This window comes from Tetrao urogallus (genome assembly GCF_951394365.1).
Source record: "Tetrao urogallus genome assembly, chromosome: 1".
Lineage (NCBI taxonomy): Eukaryota > Metazoa > Chordata > Aves > Galliformes > Phasianidae > Tetrao > Tetrao urogallus.
This window is the reverse complement of record NC_136813.1, coordinates 62,912,529-62,935,374: the sequence shown is the minus strand read 5'-3', so window position 1 is coordinate 62,935,374 and position 22,846 is coordinate 62,912,529. Positions and strand designations below refer to the sequence as shown.

The 22,846-nt window shown below is 40.7% G+C and overlaps 1 protein-coding gene across 1 annotated transcript in view; it reads right to left on the bottom strand.

Moving 5' to 3' along the window:
• Positions 1-6,416: 6,416 nt before the first annotated feature.
• Positions 6,417-22,846, bottom strand: part of AFF3 (ALF transcription elongation factor 3) — a gene marked incomplete at both ends in the record, with an annotated part of 316,850 nt that continues 300,420 nt past the window's right edge. The window contains 7 exons of the mRNA XM_079544079.1: positions 6,417-6,538; positions 7,845-8,059; positions 8,199-8,248; positions 11,077-11,170; positions 13,282-13,353; positions 15,383-15,519; positions 18,184-18,247. Coding sequence (XP_079400205.1) covers positions 6,417-6,538; positions 7,845-8,059; positions 8,199-8,248; positions 11,077-11,170; positions 13,282-13,353; positions 15,383-15,519; positions 18,184-18,247 — 754 coding nt within the window. The remainder of the gene's footprint in view (positions 6,539-7,844; positions 8,060-8,198; positions 8,249-11,076; positions 11,171-13,281; positions 13,354-15,382; positions 15,520-18,183; positions 18,248-22,846) is intronic.

Below are 22,846 nucleotides of genomic sequence, written 5' to 3'. Positions count from 1 at the left end.
AGTGAAGGTTTCTTCTATAAGAATGCTAAAGGGAGAACAAGAGCGTGAGTAGTGCTAAGTGAGGAAGGTTTTTTTGGCACTGCCAGAATAATGTGAAGAGCAACAGAAACAGTTTGTTCTGACTTGCATTCAGTCCTTGGTGAAGTGCTCTGCAGTTCTTCCAGAGGTAACGTTTCAGAAGAGAGCAGGGAATTTCACCCTGTGATGCCAGCTAATCATGGCATGATTTGGGAAAGTAGTTCCCTGAACACTATGCTCCTAATGTATCTGACTTCCCAGATCAGTAACTGGTATTGCAAATGGACACAGAGATTTTGTTGTTGTTAAGTTACTAGTCCTCTGCAGTGTGCTATTCTAAAAGAAGATATCCACCTGGATTCATTTGAAGATGGACTTGGAATAACAAATAAGTTGGACGTTTCTGAGGCTGTTAGGAGAAACACTTTTGGTGAGACTGGGGAGGCAATCTTCTTTCACAGAAAGACAAAGTGGCTTGCTAACATTAAAATAAAATAAAGTGTATATATATATGGAATTCTTAGGATGCCTCCCACCTCTTTGTTAGCCTTTGCAGTTTGTCCCAGAATCACTCCTGTGATTCTTGCTTGCTGCCAGACTCAAAGTTACAGATACCCCGGGAACAGCGATTTCACCTAGGCTCTGACTCCCCTTGGTGCTAAGCACAAGTTTTATGTACTTATGGCACTTACATTGAGAGCTTAAATGATGTTTAAGGTGTTTGAGGGTCTTGTGGCTCTGGGCTAGGGGGTGAAATTCATCCACTGTGCCTATCAGATCTTTTCCACAGCTACAACACCACTTTTCTGCTGAGAACGCATTGTGACTTGCACATGTGAATTAATTCTCATAAACTCCTTCTAGACAGATGAGTGTTAAAGTTTTCCTGTGTTAGTACACATAAGAAAGAGGAGACCTAACTGTCTTGTATGATCTATGCTGTTCTCTATATTCACTCCTCAAAAGTGCCTTGGGACAGAGGAAATCCCCATTCTTTTCTCTTTTTTGGCATTCCCTTGGACTCACTAGAGTTCTTTGTGGTTAGCTTGGATGAGGCTGGGATTCAAGCTACACAGATCAAAAAAGAGAGGAAGCCTTGCTGTATTACTGCTGGTTTTGTGGAGAAAAGCAAGCCCCTTTGTGCATCCCATGGGTTACTTGCTTCGTGCTCCAGCATCCAGGTGGAAAGGGAGCTTGGGCTGCCAAAGAAGACGACAACCCTGAAAGGGAATTCATACTTGAAGACTTCCAAAAGCCAAGGAGCCAGACAGCAAGCAGAGGCAAAGAATTACTTCAGAAACATCCAGCTACATCTCAGTGAGGAAGCCCATAGTCTTCTGAAACTGATAGAGCCTTGGATGGTCCACATCTCAGTGTTTTTTCCTCTCTGTGGCTTTAGTGAGCTGAGGGCAAACGGAGCCTGCAGTACAACTTGCCCAGTTTGTTGATTAACCTTAAGAACAATTTACAGCATGGCAACTGGTAGTGCTAGATATGGAATCTTGGCGTTATGGAGGGCAAATGGCAGTTTTATGGGAGACATTAAAGTAGGCAATTTTTCATGCAACAATATTGGGTGAGAAATATTGCTCTCTGTTTTTCTAGACAGAATAGACATAAGATCATCCAAATGCTTTTCTAAATGAGTTCTGGCAAATTTATCTACAGTAACATGCCTTCCCAGCCTTTGGTGCACAGCGCACAAGCTAATGTAACAATTACAATTATGATACCAATCAGACCTATCGGGCCTTTTTAAGACATGAAAATCAGACTGCTTCTCTAGTTTCAAACACAATGAGTTCAAATATGTGATGTAAATGCTAACAGAAAGATATCGAAATGAGAGGCATGTTAGGTCTGTGCCAGCCAAGCCTCTACATTTATCTTAACAAGTTCATATTCTTCAGGCATTGTTTATATTTCCATTGTGGCAAGAGATTTTATTCTTTAGTTTGAGGATTCTCCCTGGAGGGAGGAAGGGAAACACTGCTCTTGTTGTGAAAAAGAAACACTTCTTTTTGACATACTAAGCATTAAGCGGATTATGTAAAGGCAAAGCATATTGCAGAAGGAGATGTTCTTAATATAGTTTTGACCATGAACTCATGACCCTCCACAAAATTTAGGACAGTTAGGGGGGAAAAAAAAAACCAAACAAACCCACAACATATTGCTTTGACAATCCTTTCATTTGAAAAAAATCTTATAAAAATTCCCGGAATTCATCCACTGCAATTTACATAAAATTCAACCTTTCCTGCTTAAAATCATGAATCATTTAATGTCACATCTGCAGGGTATCCGAGACAGATGCCATTAATCCAAGTCATTTTGCAAATTCCAATTTCATTTGGATTAAAACCTACAACGAAGTCAGTGAATAGTATATACTATACATGCATTAAGGCTGGTGACTACTGAAGTCTCTTGGGTAGATAAACTAAGCACAGATTAGCCAGGTCTAAGTGCATGTCTTCATCTAGGGAAAAAAAGATATCCTGACATTTCAGTGATGTCGATTTGAATCAGTAGCCATGAAAAATGGTTGAACGTTTGTATTACAAAAGAGATACGATGACACAGTCCCAAAGGTGCATTGCTTATAAATTAATTAGCTGCACAAATTATTTTGATAACAGTTACTGCAGTTCTGAGGTGATATGGCTGCTCAGTGATGAGTAGTTGATGATCAATGGTAGGCACTAGTAATATCCTTCATGCTGAGTGACTTTAATTACTATTTAGATTTACAGTATATACATATGTGTTTGTATCTACACTTAGAGCTTGATCTTCTTAACCTTCTTTACCTAAGGTCTTCTCTTCACTGAAGCATCTTCTTTGCCCTGTGATATTTGGCTAAAAGAAATAGGCAAATGAGCTGGGGAATCCTGCCATGTGATGGCAGGGCTGTGCTTGGCTTTTAGCCACACCCGGACTTCTGCACGCGTCCTTCATTCATGTCACTATGGAATACTATAAACGATTAAGGTCAAGGATTTGTATTATCTTGCTGTCTTTCAGGATCCTGTATGGTGCTTTGCACTTCTTGTATCCACCTTCACTATGTGGGTCACTTAAATGTATTCCTGTTGCTTTATCAGCCTTTACTTATTCAGAAGCCTCGGTCTGTAAGCAAACCTCTCCCTCCATGTGTAATTCTTCTGGATTTGTACAGGCTGATGTCTTGCTTGCACCAAATGAAGCTGCACACTGCTGTAGTGCTAAGAAACCTGCATGTTAATGGGCTTTTATGGCTGTCTAAAGCGCGTAAGCATCTTTCACCGAACCCCAAAGGATGGTATCTACTGGTCTCATCTAGAACAAAGAAAGTACCTTTGAGTCATGGTGGAATATCTGCAACTGCTCTGGTTCTTAATGTGGAGCATATGCTTCATTGGACCAGACCTAAAGGCCACACGCACCTCTCTCCAGTTCAGGCCCTAAGAAGATGAAATGAAGTATTTGTTGTCACCACGTCACATTCAGCTCCAGCCATCTAAACTGCTGCAACTATTACGCAGCAAAAAGTCTGCACAGAGAGTATTGCAAATCTCTTCACCAAAAAAAGCTGTATAGCTGTGAGAAACCCCTCAGAAAAAGGCCAAAAACTCTAATCCATGTATATGACCAATTGGTTTAAATGGCTGCTATTTCTTCCCTTTTTGCCACCCGAGGTTAAGGCTCAGTGTGCCCATCAGGCCACACAGATGATGCCAGCACACAACCTAAAAACCAGTGTGTTTTTCCAAAGAAGCAATGGGTATTTTGGCTGGAATAATCAAATGTGAGAACAATGTACAAGAAATGACAGTCATCTGCAAGAAATCCTTAGTGCTTGGAAACGTTACAACAGGACAGCATAATTCTTGCATTTCTTTGAAGTTGCTTGACATATTACATCCATACAAAGAGTTCATTGTGATTAAGAAATATACCCCTAGTAAAATAAACATGCTTCAAAGTTCCATACTCGAAACTCAAATGCCACATGAGCAATAAAACTAAACTCCATTTAAGGCAAGTAATTTATGTCACGTCTAAAATTTCTCAACATTAAATAGCAATAAGGGCTCCCAAACCCCCAAATTATCTGAAGATAAACATCATAGGCACCATCAAAGAAAACAGAAGCAAATCTAATTGGAATTTCACTAATTGGAAATCCAATTAGTGAATCCAATCCTAATTGGAAATTCCACAGTACCTTCGTATGATGTTGAAGCAGCTGACAGAATCCACTGCTGCCGGTCTGGTACATCATAGTAGACGCCCACCGCTGGAAATCAGGCAAGTAATAAACAGAAAGGCACTAACCATGTTCTCCGTGATACTTGGGACCAAACAACTTGTGTTCCTGCTGAGGTGGGGAACAGCTGGAACTAAGAGTGACGAAGGACTTGGAGGATGTGCACTTTATCATTTAAAGGCAGGCCCACATTCACTCTTAAAGCCAGCCACGCTGTAATATTCAAATCCGTGTTAAGAGGTTACCACAGCCTGATTTTAGGAGTTCTCCTGGGGAGGAAGGATCCAAGCACCAATCGGCACATAAGATTGGCTTGGAGATGAGCAGTCCTTATGTAGTTACCCTGGTGAGCTGCATCAAAGAACAGGGTGATGCTCTGAGCAATAGCCAGCCCTATTGTAAGCAGCCTAGATAAAAAAAAAATATGCCGGTATTGGAGCTCTGCATGCTCTTCAGCCTGCTCTTGAACACAGGGTAATACAGCCTTTCCTTCCAGAGATGTTTTACTGAGAAAACATGCTACTTCGTTTGGTATCTTTTCCTTTTTTAAATGCATCTTTTCAAAATCAGAGAGGAAAAAAAAGGCAGTGAGAACCAATCAATCAACCCTCCATGTCAGTGGCTACTTCTACTTGCATCATCTACTGAAAGAGATTTTTGTACTCACATTTCCTTAACATACTTGTGAATTAAATTAGGAAACAACAATCAAAGGGTCAGTCAGTGACTTGGACAAGAACAGTCTATTGAAGTCACCAGAGCTGCTGACTTGAGTAAGGGCTACAAATCTAATTGCAAAGCAAGCAAAAAATTATATTTCCATTACAGAAGAAGAAAAATAAATGTGTCAAAACCATTGAAAATGAACACAAATGCGCTAAGGGCAAACACAGTTGGTATGAACTGGCCTTGACCTCAGCTGACCCAAATTAAACTCCAATCACTGTGGGATTAATTCTTCTGGCATGAAAAACACAGCCTGTCAACAGGAATGGAAAATATCCCACAAATCAAGAAACATTAAAGCCTAGCTGAGGATTATGCATGAAGAGTGAGAGGATTATGATAGGAAACAGTTCTTAGCCTGATGAGCAGAAAACTCTGCTTCCCAGAGAAAGGAAATTGCATGTAGTGTTCCAGTGCAGCCTAGAAGAATGTGCTGCAAGCTTCTGCTAGGTGAAAAAGATATGAAAATCAGAATCTATAAGATGAAGCCTTCCCATGCAAAGCCAACAATTGTTATGGATATCTGTCTGTCTGTATGTAGCTGAAATTAACACATTTTCTTTAGTGAGTGGATTGCAGTTTGCCTTTTTTTTTTTTCATTTATCTATTTACTGCTGGTAACAGAATGCAGTTTCCCACCATCTCCTTTAAAGTTCATGCAATCAGCATATCTGTTTTCAGGCTTTTTGCCTGTTATTGTTGGTTATATTGTTGGTGTGGAGCCGGACAAGAGGTCAAGTGATTTAAAAAGACAGGAGATAAAGAAATGCAAGCAATCTGTCAAAACTTATCTCACATTGAAGGAATGCTGTCTTTCTCCATCTTAATGCAGACTACGCATCTCCTCTGTGTGCCCCAGCAGGGCAGCTACAGGGAGATAGAATATAAATATTGGAACTTCTGTGAAGTGTCCACGCTTGCAGTAAGTTCTCTGTTGCTGAGACTTGCCCTCATTCATTCAGTTCAGGAAAACCCTTGTATATGTGCTTAAGCTCTACTGAAGTAAATGGGATTTCAGCACAAGCTTAAAAGGTAAGAGTCTATTGAGAGCTTTCCTGAATAGGGATTTGTGCTTATTGCACTTGGTTCAATCACCCCATGAGATTTTGGTTTCTGAATTTTTCAGCACACGAATGGAAAGGGTATGTTTTGTGCATTCAGATCAGTTCTTTCTAGTATTTCTAGTGTATGAAAATTTTCTGGAGAGTGGTACAGAACAATTTATTCTGAAGAGAAATCATTGTATATTGTACATATGCACAGATACATATCTACTCTCAGAAAACATCTTCTCAACATTGAAGAAATATTCACCTTTGTTTGGATCAATGCTGTGGTTGACTATTTCTGTAGCACAGTGTCCAGAATAACTGAATTATCCATGAAAGGTTATATAGTCCAAATGAATGGCACACAGTCATTATGACAAGTGAGTGCTATTCCGCACCCAGTGAAGTCCTTGTTGAGTGTACTGAACTAAATGCTCCATACTGCTGTGCAAGGTGATAGGTCCCATCAATGCATCCAAGTCGTTAAAAAATTCTACAGGGAGGGAAAAAAAAAAAAAAAAGATTTCAGCATCAGAAGAGTGAAGCTGTATTTGCTATTTGTCACCCTTTAATAGGTTTTATTCTTTTGCAAATTGAGTCAAGCTGAACATTTCATGGGAATGAAAGTTTAGTGTTAGTGAGATTAATTTTAAAGCCCCACGGTTCATGATGTTACAGGCTGATACATAACAATTTTCTTTTGAAAGAACAAAACAGTGAGTTCTTCAGCTTTGCCTTTCGTTAATTTCCATTGAGTCTTGATAAAACAAACAGATGCTGGGAAAGATTTATATTAAGGACAAGTGAATCTAAAAGCCTATGCATAAGTGTCTATCTCTACATATGCCAGATATCTAAACTACCTTGATAGACAAATAGAGGCATATATACGACGTGATCATCCCAATCTGAAGAGTGATCCGCCTAAATAGTCAATAGCTACTTAATTCAGTTACATCTTAGAGGCATATAATGTCCATTTGAGATGTCCTCAGGCAGTTGATACATACATAGCTGACCTAACACAGGACATACAGGAGACTTCTGGAGCAGCAGTACAGGAAAGGACACCTCAAAGGGCATTGGGTAGCTACAGTTAGGCAACTGAACTGGATCCCGGTGTCATCTTCAAGGTGAACTGAGCAGCCCTCTGAACTCTGCTGTTTGTTTTGAACAAAGTTCCATCCACTGCAATGAGAGATTAACCCAACAGCTCACATACAAACACCTACATTTAAGTGTCCTAATTTTGATTTGAATCCTGATCACATCCCTGCCTTAAATACAGTGAAACCGGTTTAACTGGGAAAATCTTACCCCGAATAGGGAGTGAGGGTGCCTTGTTCCTATCTGTCTCTCCTTGGGAGTGGAGGTTGGACGGGTTCTCATTTCTTTTGCAGAAATGAAGTGTACTCCTGATTTGTGACATGGTCTGGATGGAAGCATCCCATCCAGCTCCGTGACTCTGGGAGCAGAAGTCTGCCTTGCCCCTTCTCAAACCTCTCTCTCCAGAATGACACAAATGGCAGTGAATACTGCCCGCAGATACATCTGTGACCTGTGATCTGTCTGTCACCAGCAATGTACAGAAAAAATTAGTGATATAAAGATGCTTCCAAATGAGACAGCTGTCAAAAATTGTGTTTTTTGGGTAATTTTGGGACAGACTAGAAAAAGACTGAAGAAAAAAAGAACCTCTGCAGCCCTACTCTGCTGACAGGATTCCTGTCAAAGCATTTTTTTGCTGATCAAAACATGTGATGTTCTTACAGAGTGGCCCATATCCTTGAATCACCCACCTCTATTTTCCTTGGCCAGGTTGTCAGCCATCTCCCAGTAGTCATAGCTGTGCAGGATGCTGTTGGTGATGCTGACGTGGTTGGCGGCCATCTGATGGATGCGCTGGGGGATGCTGATTATAGGAGATGAGGAAGGGGGCCCTGTGCTCCCCTGGGATCCGACAGAACTGACTGGAGAAGGGCTAGGGGACATGGGCGATGGAGTTCCTGTGCTCCTGAAATCAGATGTTGACACCATGGCTTGAAAGAGTGTTTGGTTTAAAAACATGGAAGTATCAGAACATACAGCAGGTAAGAAAATGTAACACCTGACAGTCAATATGTTCTAAGTTTCTGTGCAACAGGTGAACTTACTTTCCACTGTTACCCCAAGAAGATGGGTTCTGGGCGGCTTTTGATGAATTCTGTAAAGGAAAAATAATTAACAATGCACATAATTAATGTAAAAATACGAAATGAGGAGCAGCAGACAATATAAAAGTAAAGGAATATAAAGAAAAAATTGTGCAGACAGAGGTATTCGAATCTCTTGATGCAATTAACCCAGAGAGCCTGGTTTGGAATTGTGATGAAGTGGTGCTGTAGCACAGACTCAAATCACATTCCATTACACATCCTGAGATGGGGGCTGGCTAGGAAAACACGCTCGCTGATGCTCAACCTTCTCACAAAAACCCTGGGCGTTCAGAAGGAAGTGCTAGGACTCTTTGTCAGGTTTAGGCTGGAATTTCTTGTGATAGAGAAAACCAGAACACAAGAAGGCCGTGAGCAATCCTACAGAACATTCAATCATGTAATGTCTGATTTCCACCAATCATGGAACTTCAACCTGAATTTTTTTTTCCTTTTAATAAAAGATAGCTAGGCATACAGAAGTCCTAAGTCACTATCATCCTTGCTCTCTTTTGTCCTACTCTACTGTTCAGCAGGCCTCTAAGTTAGGAAAATAGGTCCTATTTCAAGATTTCAAGACTCAACTTTCTTAACTTCAGTGTTTCAGAGTTTTGTTGGTCCTGTGCCAGCAAAACTGCACGTCATCTGGCATTATCAGTAATGTTTCCATACACAGTGTATCACACTAACTTAATGGTTTTCCATAAGATGGGCACACTGCTTGAGCCTCTCCTAAAAAAAAAAAACTTGTTTTCCCACCTTTGATGCATCCTCTGCGTTCCTTCAAGTGTTTCCACACTCCAGAACTGCATTTTGACACCTGGCCTTCTGTATTATTGCTATGAAAAAGTAGCTCAGGAGTGTCCCACACTGGGCTTTTCCTTCAGTGGGGCTTTTTTTTCTTTTTTTTTTTTTGGGTGTGTGTGTCTTCAGAACTACTGGCCTTCCTCTTTCTAGTGCAACAGAAACTGAGCACGTGTTATTTACTTACAGAGCTGGAGGCAGGAAATTGAGAAAACTGAAATGGAATCAAGGATACTTCCACTGTAAATTTAAGTAGCCTCTGCCTTACTGTACAGCTTCCCACACCTTTTTTCTCATGTTGGCTTTTTTTTTTTTAAATTCTCTGCTACATTACTTTTTTTTTTTTAATATAATGGAAATAAAATACTTAAAAGGAGATTTAATAAGTTTTCTTTTCTTGTTTAAAATAAAAGTACGTCCGATTTTCCCTGAAAATATGTGTGAAATAGTTTAAAGCCATTCTCTGATTGATAATATATGTGGAAGCTCTTAATGCACTCAGTATTTCATGTCACTTGGTTTTGAAAGCTTTTAGATACCAAATATGAAATGAGTGGAGAATTGGCTTGTTTTCCACTGAAAATCATGGCAGATGGATTTTTTTTCCTATTTTTACTTTCAAAGGTGAGAATACTTACTAATGTGAAACTACGCTATCATTCTATCAGCAGGAGCTTTGCAGAAAACAAGCTCATCTTGTCTGTAACAGTGTAAGTCCATTTTATGTTTGCTGTGAAACAGTTTCTGTCTGCGAGTAAGAGACATTTTACATGGTTGAGAGCCTGACCATGCTGTTCTTAATGCAGGCATTCTCTGAATTGGTGAAGAAAAAGAAAGTGTTATAATTGGCACATATTTCTTTACCCTGAAATCAAGTCATTGTTAGAGAAACATAAGATGTTGAATTATATATTGCTAAATTTTTAGAAGCAATTACAGTGACTTCAATTTCAGTTTGACAATAACAGATCTGTCAATTTCCTTCAATGTGTTCATGTGTTTAAAATCTGGTCATGAATGCTCGTGGTTGTATTTGAAATTTTTTATTAACAAAATGTCAAAGGATGGATGTTTTTCATTTCAAGGTACGTTCCTCTGTTAAAAAGAAGAAGAAAAAAAGAAAGAGAAAAAAAAAAAAGGAGCCTCATGTTTAAAGACAAATGGCTGTTCCAGTTCCCAAAACAGTTTGTCTTGGAACAGTTTGTGTTAAAGCATTTATATGTACATATTTATTTAATTAGAAAGATAGAGGCTATTTTTCTTTCCATGTAGATTAAATGCTGGATGGACTGACTGCTAGGAGGGCTCCACCATAAAGATTCTGTCCTTGAGATACTTTCAGAAAAAGGCTGCCTGTCAAATAAAATAGATTAAAATGCTTTGAATGACTTCCTGTTTTATTCAAAACAACCAGGCTGTAGACCAGGCAGGAACTGGAGATAGGAAACAGTAGCACACAAAGTAAAGCAGGAAGGGGAAGCCAGTGGTGCTCTGTCAACTACATGGCAGGTGGCTTGGTTGCCCTCTGGTGCTTTTGTACAACTCCCATTGAAGTCAGTGTGGGCTCTTTGCTAGTTCCTCGGGTGAGAACATGTCCCACTGCACTGCCTTACCTACCCATGCTTCTAAGGGGAAGTCCTGCAGCTGAGGACTGGTAGAGATCAAAGTCTTCAACTCACAGGAAATCTAGTGGGAAGTGGGAAGTGTGGGAGGTGATTCTTGGAGCAAAATCTCCAAAATCTACCTACAACAGAGCAGGTTAGCACTAGATAATTGATTAAGAGTAACCTGAAAATGCCTGTTAGTACAACAAATTTCTTAGCCTTCCTGAAGGGATATAACTTGTATATTGCAAAGAGGGTCCCTTATGAAGGCAAAATAAGTAACCAGTGATTAAGTGTTGCTATGGCAGTCTATAACAATGTTCCTACCGACTTAGTGGGACAAGAACTAACCCCAGCACAGCTATTGTTTTTATTAAAATGTATTTACTGTAACAACACACTGATTTTAGAACATGTGAAAAAAAGAGTACCTTGAAATACTCAATAAGCGCTTTAGAATACTTCACAGCATGGTCTCTCTTGAGTCGGAACATCCTCCAGTACAGAAGGGCCAGGCAGCGGTAACTGCAATAAAAGGGAGAGCAGAAGGTGAAGTGTGCCTCCAAACAGTATTCTCTATGAATTATCTTAAATTCTTCAACTAACGTGCAGTGGAAGACTGGCGGCACTTTGCTTACTACTAAGTTCACTTGTTCTGTTCATTTTACTTGTCACAGAATCTTATCATACAATGGCTGAGGTTGGAAGGGACCTTAAAGATCATCAAGCTCCAATCCCTGCCCTGAGGGGTATAGCTTCCCCTCACCAGCTCAGGCTGCCCAGAGCCCCATCCAACCTGGCCTTGAGCGCTTCCAGGGATGGGGCACCACAGGTTCTCTGGGCAGCTGTGCCACCGCCTCACCGCCCTCTGAGTGACGAATTTCATCCTGATATCTAATCTAAATCTTCCCTCTTTTGGTTTAAACCATTCCTCCTTGCTCAATCACTATTAGATCATGTAAAAAGTTGGTCTCCCTCCTGTTTGTAAGCTCCCTTCAAGGTTCCCCCAGAGCCTTCTCCTCTCCAGGCTGGACAAGCCCAGCTTGCTGAGCCTGTCTTCATAGGAGAAGTGCTCCAGCACTCTGATCATTTCTGTGGCCCTCCTCTGGACTCGCTCCAACAGCTCTGTATCCAAACATGGTTAGATGCCACAAAGTAGGTGACAGTGCCCTAACTGTATGCGTGCTGTACTGGGCCACTTCCATCCTTATGAAGAAGACTGCTAATGATCTTTCACACTTTGCAGTAGATTCATGAGCAAGGCTAGGCTAGGTGCTGTGGCCATGGCAGTCCGTGAAGAGAGCCACAGAGCAGACTGTGATCGGAAGGGTTTGTGCACCTTGGTTCCCAGGTTTTAGCCCTGAATTTGATGCACTCATGCTTCGACAAAGGAGAAGTCATTATTAGCCTGGAACCCCCAAAAGATTTAATCTTTAAATTCATTTCTCGTTGCAAATGCAACAGCAGCCTTTCGGGGTGCCTCATCCCGCTACTACACTCCAGCAACCTGCAGCCTATATAACAAACTAGCCATTCCGGCTCTATCTCCCGTGTGCCTTTCCGAGCAGACTTAGGCAGCCACGCGTAGCCTCCTGCCCGCCCAGGCCCCACGCAGCTCCCGAGGCTGCAAGCTGTCCGTGGGGAAGCGCTACGCCGGCCCCCTCAGCCCGCAGCCGGCGAGTTGCGGCCGCCCGCCGCTGGAGGACAGCCTCGGCTCGGCAGACGGGCAGCGGCTGGCAGGCAGCGGGCGGGAGGGAGCGGCCCGCCGCCCCTCACCGCTCCCCCCTCCTCACCCCCCCTCGTTTCTCTTTTAGCCGCTTTTCAGTAATTCCCCACCTAAGCATTTTTAAAGCAATTCCCGTGCCCCGTGCTCCTCCCGACCGCGCCAGCAGACTGGCGACAAAGGAAGGGCGTTTAAAAGGAGCGCGCACCTCTGAACACTTGGTTCTTTTTACACAAATGATTAATTAGGACTCTTTTATTTATGGAGGATGAAGATGCATTCAGTTTGGGTTTTTAACAGATGGTTAATAGATGTTAAAAACACACTTGCTGATTGTAAATGTCCACTTACTGAGAATCAGTAACCATGTAATAGGTATTTGATGTATTAACTACATAGATATTAAACTAAAATTTGATTTTAACAGCGTTTAAGCATTTTGCTAGCCATCAGCAGCCACCCTACAGAATGTAAGGTGCGTGTGTATATCCTGAAATCTCTGTTTGGGAGGGAATCCAAGAGGCTTAATTATCGCCATCACCGTATCTCTCTTCACGTAATGTAAATGTAATTTACGATTATAGAGCCTAAATGTCAGCCACAAAGAAATTGCCAAACTATTGGTACAAAAGTACATTGCTCATAAAAACAACAAACCATTGGGCATTTAAAAATTAATTATGCTGATGTACGATAGCTGACCTGTCACAGTCAATAAGTATGAATTGCTTATTTACAGAGACAGAACGCAGACCTGTTGCAGTGATATGAGGGCTGGACCTTCCCAGAGCTGAAAGTATGCTCTTTCTTTCAACAGACAACATAATCCTATCTGGCCGCGTCCAGTGTCTGATTTTCAAGAACTGTCTCCCTGCAGAAAAGGAGCCTTTTGAGGAAATGGTGATCTACTAACCATAGTGCTGCCAACTGCTTGTCTTCTGGCGTGGCATTGGGGCCTGAGTGGGTTTTTAGTCTCACTGCGTACCTTAAGCAAAAGGAAAGAAGCCCATGTGAGTAAACCGACACAGCTTTATTTTACTGATCAGCTCCTACAAGAGCTATGCTGACCAATGTAATTTGAGCTGGCCCGTTATACGCATTTGCTCAAGTTACCAAACATACATGTCCTTTTCTGGTTGTGTTTTGGAACTATTTTGCCATTAACGGTGCCTCCCTGCACTCCTTATACAGCAGTAACTCCCCCGACCATAGATCAGTGCAGAGGGAAGCCCAGCTGGCAAGGTGCTGCTTCCTGGCTTGCTGTGCTGCCCTACTGAAATAACCTCCGCCGTCGGGGAGGCCCAGTTACACAGAGTTCACGCAGGGAGGTTTTTGCAGTGCTTGAAGGCAGGTGACAGCCTGTCTTGAAGCTGGTGCTGCCCTCACCCTGCCAATTCCGAGCGTGTCTACCCGGATTTGTGCCTCCAAGCAGAGCACGGCACAGGGGGAACTTGTAGCTCAGAGCTATTTTTGCACATATGACATTACGCTCAAATCCTATAAATATTAAACATCCACAGTGGTAACACTGCTGTTTCAAGAGTGTATGTGCTGTGCAATCATAAATTAGTTTCTGGAAATCTCGGCTTCCAGCTGAATACCTGAACAATGGACAAGGTTAGGACAACACAGCACTTCTGGGCTCGCTTCCAGAAAAATACCTGCTCCCCATAATTAGCTGCCTGTGGTTTTTCTTATCTTTGTTTTCAAACTTTAATCCTGATACCTGTGCAAAGATTCAGTATGAACATTTTGTTTTAACAGGTGTACCTAGTAAACCTAGCATATTTTTCTAAGCTGCAGCAAGTGAGATCAACAGTAATTCACACTACTACACAACCACAGCTACATACATTATTGAAAGCTATGAATCTGCAAGCAAAATTCATTTCCAGAGTTAGGACCATATATTTGCTATCATGATAAAAGACAGGGCAAACAAAGGAAGAGCTCTCTGCCAGTGATGGTGCAAGTATTGAAAAAAAGAAGGAAGAGATGCAGAGATGCAGTATTCTACTCTCCTACTGAAAAAAAATATTTTACTTTGTTTAATAATCTTCCAGTTAGAAAGCTGGCCTCAATCCACTGAAATGCATGAGAAGACAGCCCTAAGTGGAATAAAATGCCAATGGAATTGTTAATGCTGGTGAGAAAATGATTGCATCAACACTCCAAAAAAGAGCTCCAAGAGAACACAATTGTTTGAGGAGCTTTGCTTCATTATGAATATGATTAAAAATGAAATGTTTTAATTACTATGACCTTAGTGCTGATGAGACCTGCATGGTTGACTGTCCTAAGGAATTATGCCATCGTCACTGACAGTGCAGCTTTCTCTGCTAGTTTGCTGGACTTTCTCTTGCAGAGAGTCACTCAGATGCTGGGATGAGTTTGACCTATTTTTCTCGTCCAGCACTCAATATTAACTATCAGTACAAATTACAATAGAGGAAAGGTCTTAGAAGAAAGAAACTCTCCTTGTAGGAATTGTGGGTAGGACTGTATCTGGATTATCTTGTTTGGATAGCCATGTAGCTGGGTAAATGTAGGGATCTGTTTAAGTGTGAGCTGGACTGTTTTCAGGAGTCCACTAGCGTCCGTAGGAGAACACACACTAATGGGCCTCAAATGCCCATTTTTCTATGGCTTTTCACATCTTTCAGGTAACAATTATACTGTAGACTTAAACATGTTACAGCATTTGCAAATGATCACTCCATGAGTGCGTTCTGGTATTAGGTAGCAGTTTTTTTCCCTTTTGAGGAGCACTTGACTTATACCTTGAACTCTTTAAGTAATTTGCAACTCTGGTAATACTAAAAGCTTTGTTTATTTTGCATTCTACACCATTTCCTAATTCAATTTCCACTGAAACCACAGATAATCCATTTGTGTTACATATGACTGACGAGGCACCTGGCAAGTCCTCACTTCTCTAGAAAATAATGCGATAAAGTAGATGAGCATATTTGCATGAACAGAGTAACCCCTGTGGTTATCTCCTCCCTTCCTACCTGATGAGTTCAACTGTTTCTGAATACATTGTATAGGGGGATTTAGATTCCATTGGGCCTTGTTCCATTGCATTTCCACACTCAATAAACGATAGTGCTGCTTCTGCATAATTCAGTGCCTTTCCAAACTTTTCCACCTAGAGGGAAAAAATAAGGACACATAGAAATAATGTAGTCATCAAGATATGGTTACATTTGATGGGATTTTCTCAATGTGAGATTTTCTCAGTGTGACTTATAAACTTGACGCAAGTCAGTATATCTTCAGATTCATAAATTTTCCTATGAGAAAGCTAAAGCTCATCAAACCTTGTGCATCAGTGAAAATCGTAAAACAGAAAGCAGAGCTGAAAAAGGCTAAGAGATGTTATTTGGTCCACGCTCTTGTGTCAAAAGAAGGATCAACTCTGCCTAACGTTCCTGACAGATGTCTGTCAAAGCTCTTCAGTGCTGGAAATCCCATGAACTCAACATCAGGCCTTTTGCCTCAGCTATCAAGTGTCCTTACCATTAAAAGTGGTTTCACACATTGCAGATGCAGTCTTTCACCAGTCAACAAAGGAAGGCAATGATTGTCTTGAACTAAGAGAATAGGAGTTAAATATTTTGACTACTCTTATTCAAAGGCTCATCTCCATTCTCACTTCTTTTTCATTCCTACCATTTTCAGCACTGCGTGGCCTCTTGTCAGGATTTTGCCTTCTATATCCTCCTCCTCCTTTACAGACTACTGTACTCTCCCAGCTTTTCATGCCATCCTTCTTCCTCACCCAGTTTGTTCTCTTACTTTCTGAACTTCTTTGACTCCACGTGTTTGTGTGCTTAAACATATACATATGCACATATATGTCCTCAGTGTATATGCACATGTGCACATTATGTTCATATGTGTACGCTTAGATACCACTTATCTGGTCTCAGAATTTCATTTTTGATGTGGGTAGAGATGAATCATACTATTATCTCTCCGTCCTGACTTGTCTTTCCTTCAATCAGAACTCCTGCGGTACATAAAGCCCATTAATGGACTGGATGCATTTGGTTGAAATCTGATGCACGCAGTGAAAGGTTAATGGACCTTATTCTTTTCTAAGGGATAAAGATTTTAAATAGTAACTTTGGAATGGCACACTGGCTTCAATCTATTTTAGGTTCTTATATGACTCCCATTGCGATCATACCGGAGAATTTCACAAACTTTTTATTATATTTCTCTCCCTGACGCTCTTCTGCAGGTGGAAGTGCTATTATCCCAATTTCACAGATGGGGAACTAAGGAGCAGAGAGACTTAGAAGTCATTTTCAGGCTGCTCACTCTAAGTGCTTATATTAGGTATTGCAGTGCCAAAATAGGAGGTATCGAGCCCAGCAAGGTGATGCAAAGTGCTCCCATTTCCCTCCAGGATCCCTACACACTCAAGGAAGGGGGAAGTACTTGTGATGAGTGATTCAGTATCAGTAAGGAGCTGGTCCACTGCGAAGGAAGACTGAATGTGAAGGATATTTCTATCACCTAGTGCTGATGGGAGGCTATTTAAGCCATGCCTAAGTGACTTTCGTGTAGGAAATTTGTGTCAGAGCGGAGTATAACACTTGCACCTCCTATTTCTGGGAGTCTACCATAAAAACATTTTTCCTCAGGCTAAGACAGAATTTCCTTTGCATATTAAGTGATTTTTTTTTTCATTTTGTTTAAAGCAACACACTAAAATGCACCATTTGTACTTTTCCACAATATTTTCTGATTTAAGACTCTCTTTAATATGGAACTGAATAAACCATGGAAATCTGTGCTAATAAACACAGCTGGAATGTAAAACTGTGTGTTAGTGTCCTAAATTAAGGGCCTGCTACGGCTTTCTTGGCCATTTTACACTCGGCACAGCTAAGAAAAAGAGGTCAAGAAAGAGAGACTGTGAGATACCTGTCTTCTTTTCTTCTTTCCTGCTCTTGTGACCACAATGTGTCTATCAAGCAGGGCAAGGCAGGGACTGCAGCTACTTCTACTTGCAAGACAGCCATGCTGAGTCCCACTCCATAGATTGCCCCTACCGTACCAGAGGCTGGCATTTTAAAGCTGTGCTGGCTTATTCACTGTGCTGGACTAAAACAGGCTAGGAGAAAGGTAAGAGATGGCTAAGTGGAGCTTTCCTGGAGCACCATGTGCTTCATTGCACCCTTCTGTTTGGGAAGATGGGGATCCCTTCAGCACTCCATAAGGCCCCAGGTTCCCCTTTCTCAAGAATTTCTTACTGGCTATTTTTCTAGGCACGTCAGAGCTGGAGACAAGAACGTGTTTGTTGCAACACCCCTCTGTGTGAAACATGTTCCTGCAGGGTTATGTGCTGCTGGTTGTCTTACAAAGGGATTGTCATGAAGGGAAGATTCTTTTGGTACTGGAGAGCCAAAATTTCTCAAAAAAAAGGTAGATTCCCTGAACACCAGACCAACCTGGACTATTATTACAGGGCCCAGCCAGCTTGTTAAACTGAGAAGAAAGATATGTGGATGCACATAGTATAGCATGTAACCACACAGTCTCTATTACTACAGTTGCTAATTAAAGCATAGGGATAAATGGAAATTTTTATTTATCCAGGCCTTTATCTCAGTAAGTCATTATTTGTTAAGTCATAGTTTATTGGGCTATGAACATTTGATTATATAAACATTTCTTAATTTAACAAGCCTAGCCATCCTTATAATAGATTTTATAATTACCCCAGCAATACCGCACTGATGAAGAAACTGCATTACAAAAATAATTTGGAGCAACATAACTGGAAAGAAAATATTCTCACCATCGCATCTGCTTTATGTTTCTTCCGTTTAGCTTCCTGCATAAAGTAATCTGCATTGCGTGGCCTACCAGGGGAAAATAAGAAGACACTTTATTATTTTCTGAAGCAGAATATTTTCAGGTTATTTTTCCCCTATTCTAAACCTGATTTGCAAACATTTTTTATGAAGAAAATACACTTATCATGTAACCATGCATCTTATATTTTCAAATTGCTGCCTGTGGAGACAATAGCATTTATGGCTGTTCTCATTCTTTAGAAGTCAGTGATTCAAAGCAAAAAAAGCTAATAAAATGCATTTTTATGGATTGTATAAACTGCTTCCCAAATTAGTGCAGTTTTGATCTACCAAATGGATGCAAGCATTAAGCGGAACAAGTTATTCCATTTTCTCCTCTCCCTTGTGTTTGCTTACCTCATTTTCTACTCCTCCCTGTTCACTGTCATTTGCCTTGGCTTCTCCTTCCTTACAAAACAAGTGTGTTTAATCTCTCCACTTCAAAAATGCACACTGAATCTGCTTGCCTCCACCTCATCCCCCTTCGCCTTATCTGTAAGCACACTGAGAGTGCTGTTTGCTTTTGCTGCCAGGAGTTCATTTGTGACACGGTGCTAGGCTGCCAGCTGCATGCCACTGGCATTACTTGTGTCAAATTCTCCATTGATTTCTCCTCAAATAGATCTCAGAGACTCCATTCCATCCTTAACCTACCTGACCTAATGACTGCAAGGCACAAATTCAGTTGCTGTCTCTGTGCTGAAATTCACAAGACCATTTCTGATCCACACTAATCCACTTCTATTCAAACTGAAAACATGAAGTGCTGTCCCCCTGGCAGTGCTTGGCGACCAGTTCACTGAGCCCTCATGGCTGAAACAGATTTCTTCATCTTCTCCCTACTGCACTTTTCTCAATGGAGAGAAGCCATCTGCCATGTCATTTTAGTGCGTAACACAGTATCTTCAATTCTCAAAAAAGTCTTCGTATGTCCTGACCATGGAGATTCCCCCAGTCTCATATGTGTGAGACATGGCCTTCCTCCTTCTACTCAGCTAAAACTGAGTCCCGGCTCATCTCAGCACATACTGAAGTTACCGCTGTATCCTTGTCACTCTCAGAAGTTTCTCCTTGAAAAATTGTTCTCTTAGAATTCCTTCAAGTCATCCTTTAGACGTTTTCTAATGAAAAAGGGATATTGCTGAGTATTCAGAAAATGAATAACAATATTCTTGCCATTCTTGATTTTAAATGCATGGCTTTGTGGAAAATAGGGTATTATGGTATTACTGCAGCCTAGCAATCCTAATATATAAATATATTTTAATTTGGATTTCTCAGAATGTTTGTTAAAAAAATGTATGAGTCAGAGAAGATATAGATCTAAAAACTGAAGTCAATGTATGAGACAAAAACTCTTGCTGACAGCGGTAAGAACACTTTCAGGTCCACAACAGATTAGTGGGAACAAGGTGGAGCCTCTTGATCAAGCCTCTTGATATGGACAACCATATCTACTTCCTTGAATCAGTAAGGCCGTTTGCCACCGCATCTGCGTAATCTGTTTCCTTCTTCTTTCATGCACACAGTTTCAAGGAAATTTAATTATATCACAGAAGGTTAGTCATAACTCTTATTTTGAAGGCTAAATATCATCAGAGAGAAATAAAATTTGCAGCCTGAGTAATTTTGAATGACATCTGTCCTAAAAAGTTTGATGATATGCTGAAAAATAGTTCATTTGTTCCATCTTTAAAATGTTCTTCTCCCTCAGAGTGGGATTTTTCCCCAACTCCCCAGAAGAAAGAGGACTAAAGACAGATTTATGTCCCAGCATCACATAATCTACTGCAGCTGCCAATACTTTCTGTAGCCAGCAAGATGCTAACATTTTCTTAACAACACAAACCATCTGGATTGGTTTTGGTCAGTTATAGAATTGTAGAATTGTAGAATCACAAGATTGGAAAGGAGCTACAAGATCATTTAGTCCAACCATCCTCCCATTACCACTGCTACCACAAGCTACTAAACCATATCTGGTAGCTCCTCATCCAGATGCCAGTTCAACACTGCCAGGGATGGTGACTCCACCACCTCTCTGCGCAGCCATTGCAGTGCCTGACCACTCTCTGAGAGAAAAAGTTTTTCCTCATGTCTAATCTAAATCTCCCCTGGCACAACTTGTGGCCAATTCCTTGGGTCCAGTTTGCTTCCTGGGAGAAGAGGCCAAACCCCTCCTCCTTCCAACCTCTCTTCAGGAGGATGAAGAGTGCAATGAGGTCTCCCCTGAGCCTCCTCTTCTCCAGACTGAACAATCCCAGCTCCCTCAGCAGCTCCTCATAAGACTTGTGCTCCAGACCCCTCACCAGTTTTGTTGCCCTTCTCTGGACACGTTCCAGGGCCTCAATGTGTTTCTTGCAGTGAGGGGCCCAAAACTAAACACAGTACTCAAGCACTTATGAAGTATTGGACACTGAGAGAGTGTTAGCTGGATGGGGAAAGCTATGTTTTCAGAACCATTGAAAGACCTTTTAAAATCTCTATGATCTGTCTATCTTATTCTTGTGCAATAACCTAGATAAGACTGTTTACTCTGAAGTGACAAAAAAACAAAACAAAGCAGAGCATATCAGCAATGCAGTGGTCTCAGCTCTCTGAAATGATCGAAGTGATGAACCTTTACATGATCCTTTCAAACTCTGGTCATTAAAATATGTTCTTTGCAATATACCCTTCCATGTGACACCCAAAACCATCTGTATAATTTGCTTGTTTGAAGCACGGAAAGAAGCTGTAAAAACCAAGCGAGATAACACAATGTAATTATGGTCTACTCATAAATAAGACAATTGTAGAATGTTTTTCAACTTGTAGCAAGATTTATTCTCCAGAGTTATGCTCAGCAGCTGAGAGCATCAGCGGGAGGCATGTTCATGACTGAACCAAGAGGGCCCTGCTATGGGGTAGCTAACCAGAATGCAGTGTGTGAAAATCAAAGTCATCAGTGTCTATTGAAGCCAGCTGTTTCGGAGGAAAAAGCCTAGTATAAAGATGAAACTATTAAAATATAATTGTTAAGCACAGTATATATAGCCACAATGTGGATGTCTAGGTACTTTCATAGGAAAAATACAAGATTGATATACAGATCTGAGGGTGCCTAACAGAAATCAAGACTTGTTAGGGAAAAAATACATTAATTGTGTTTTTTTCCAATATTTGTTCAAAAACAATACACATGCCACGTCAAATTCTGATCTGTTAATGCTATCTATGCAATACTGTTCTCCCATGGATCACTACATGTTAATAATCTTTCAATTCAGATTACAAATGTACATGCTAATGAAATTGAAAGTTGAGAAGTTCTATAGATCTAATGTATGTTTGTGTACGTGGTACAGATTGTTTACATCACTTTAGAAACAAAATAATGATGTACTTGAATTTATTTTTGGGGTTTTTTTTTGTTTTTTAATGAGAAAGAAAAGATGCAAATTCAGTTTTGTTTAGGTTTCCTAGATTCCACTGTTGTACATGGAAAGCTTTTAAATCCTTTTAAATCCAGTATACTAATTTAAATTATTATGCCATGAAGTGAAAAAACAGACAATGGGTTGGTGAAGAAGAAAAGAAGACAGTAGGCTACCTCAGCTCATGAACATATGAAGACACACGAGAAAGCTGAAGCATAAATTAATTACTCAGAACTGTGTATTTCACATCTACGACGTTCATAAAATATTCTATTAATCACAGTCTGATCTTACAGACCCGTAAGTTACAGTGACTGAGAACATGTATCTCTTACTAACTTCATGGTTCATCCAAATATCATCTGGAACTTGGCCCCTTTAATGAAACTGGTGAAAACCTCAGATTGGAGAATTTGCAGGTAATCTCACTGCATCGTAATTTCAAATACTGTATGTTCTTGTTGAGAGGTATCTCGAAGAGAAAAAAGTCTGTTTCCTCACATAAGAAATTCAGAAAGATCTGTAGATGAACTCCTTTTCAAGTCATAGGTGTAAGGTTTGTGATCCTTTTGCAGATTGCAGCCTTGCTACAGCCTGAAAAGCCTGGAAATAAGGAAAATCTCTACAAATCGGTACCAGGCTACTGGTGGAACTGGATAGGATGCAAGTGGTATAAGAAACAGCAGAGTCTCTTTGTTCGGCTACAAATGTCACGATCATGAGTGTAAACTGAAGTCGCATGGAAAGATATTCCCTGATTTCAAGTTTTCAGACAATTGAGTCAGATTCTCCTATGTCATTTGCAAGTGTCTGTATCGAGTGCCGTCAGCACTGTCACTCCAGATTTACAGACAGGATTCAGGACTCTTTTTTTTGTAAAAAAATATATAAAAAGAAGTTTGACTTCAAATTAACAGGTACAAACAAGTGTTTTATCTCTATTAATAATCTTGACTGCACAAGGAACTCTTTTGTTTCTGAATATCTGATTGTTGGTACTTGTAGAAATATGGTCCGCTTCAACAAAGCCAAAAAAGAGTTCTAATACACTGCTCTAATGCCTCTCATATATCTCTCTGAAAGGCAAGAGAAAGAGTGTAAAGCATCAGTGCCAACTAAGTCAGGCTGCCGGTGAATTCTCCCCGGGATCGAGTGTCATTATGTGAAACTGGCTGCTCTCGAGGAG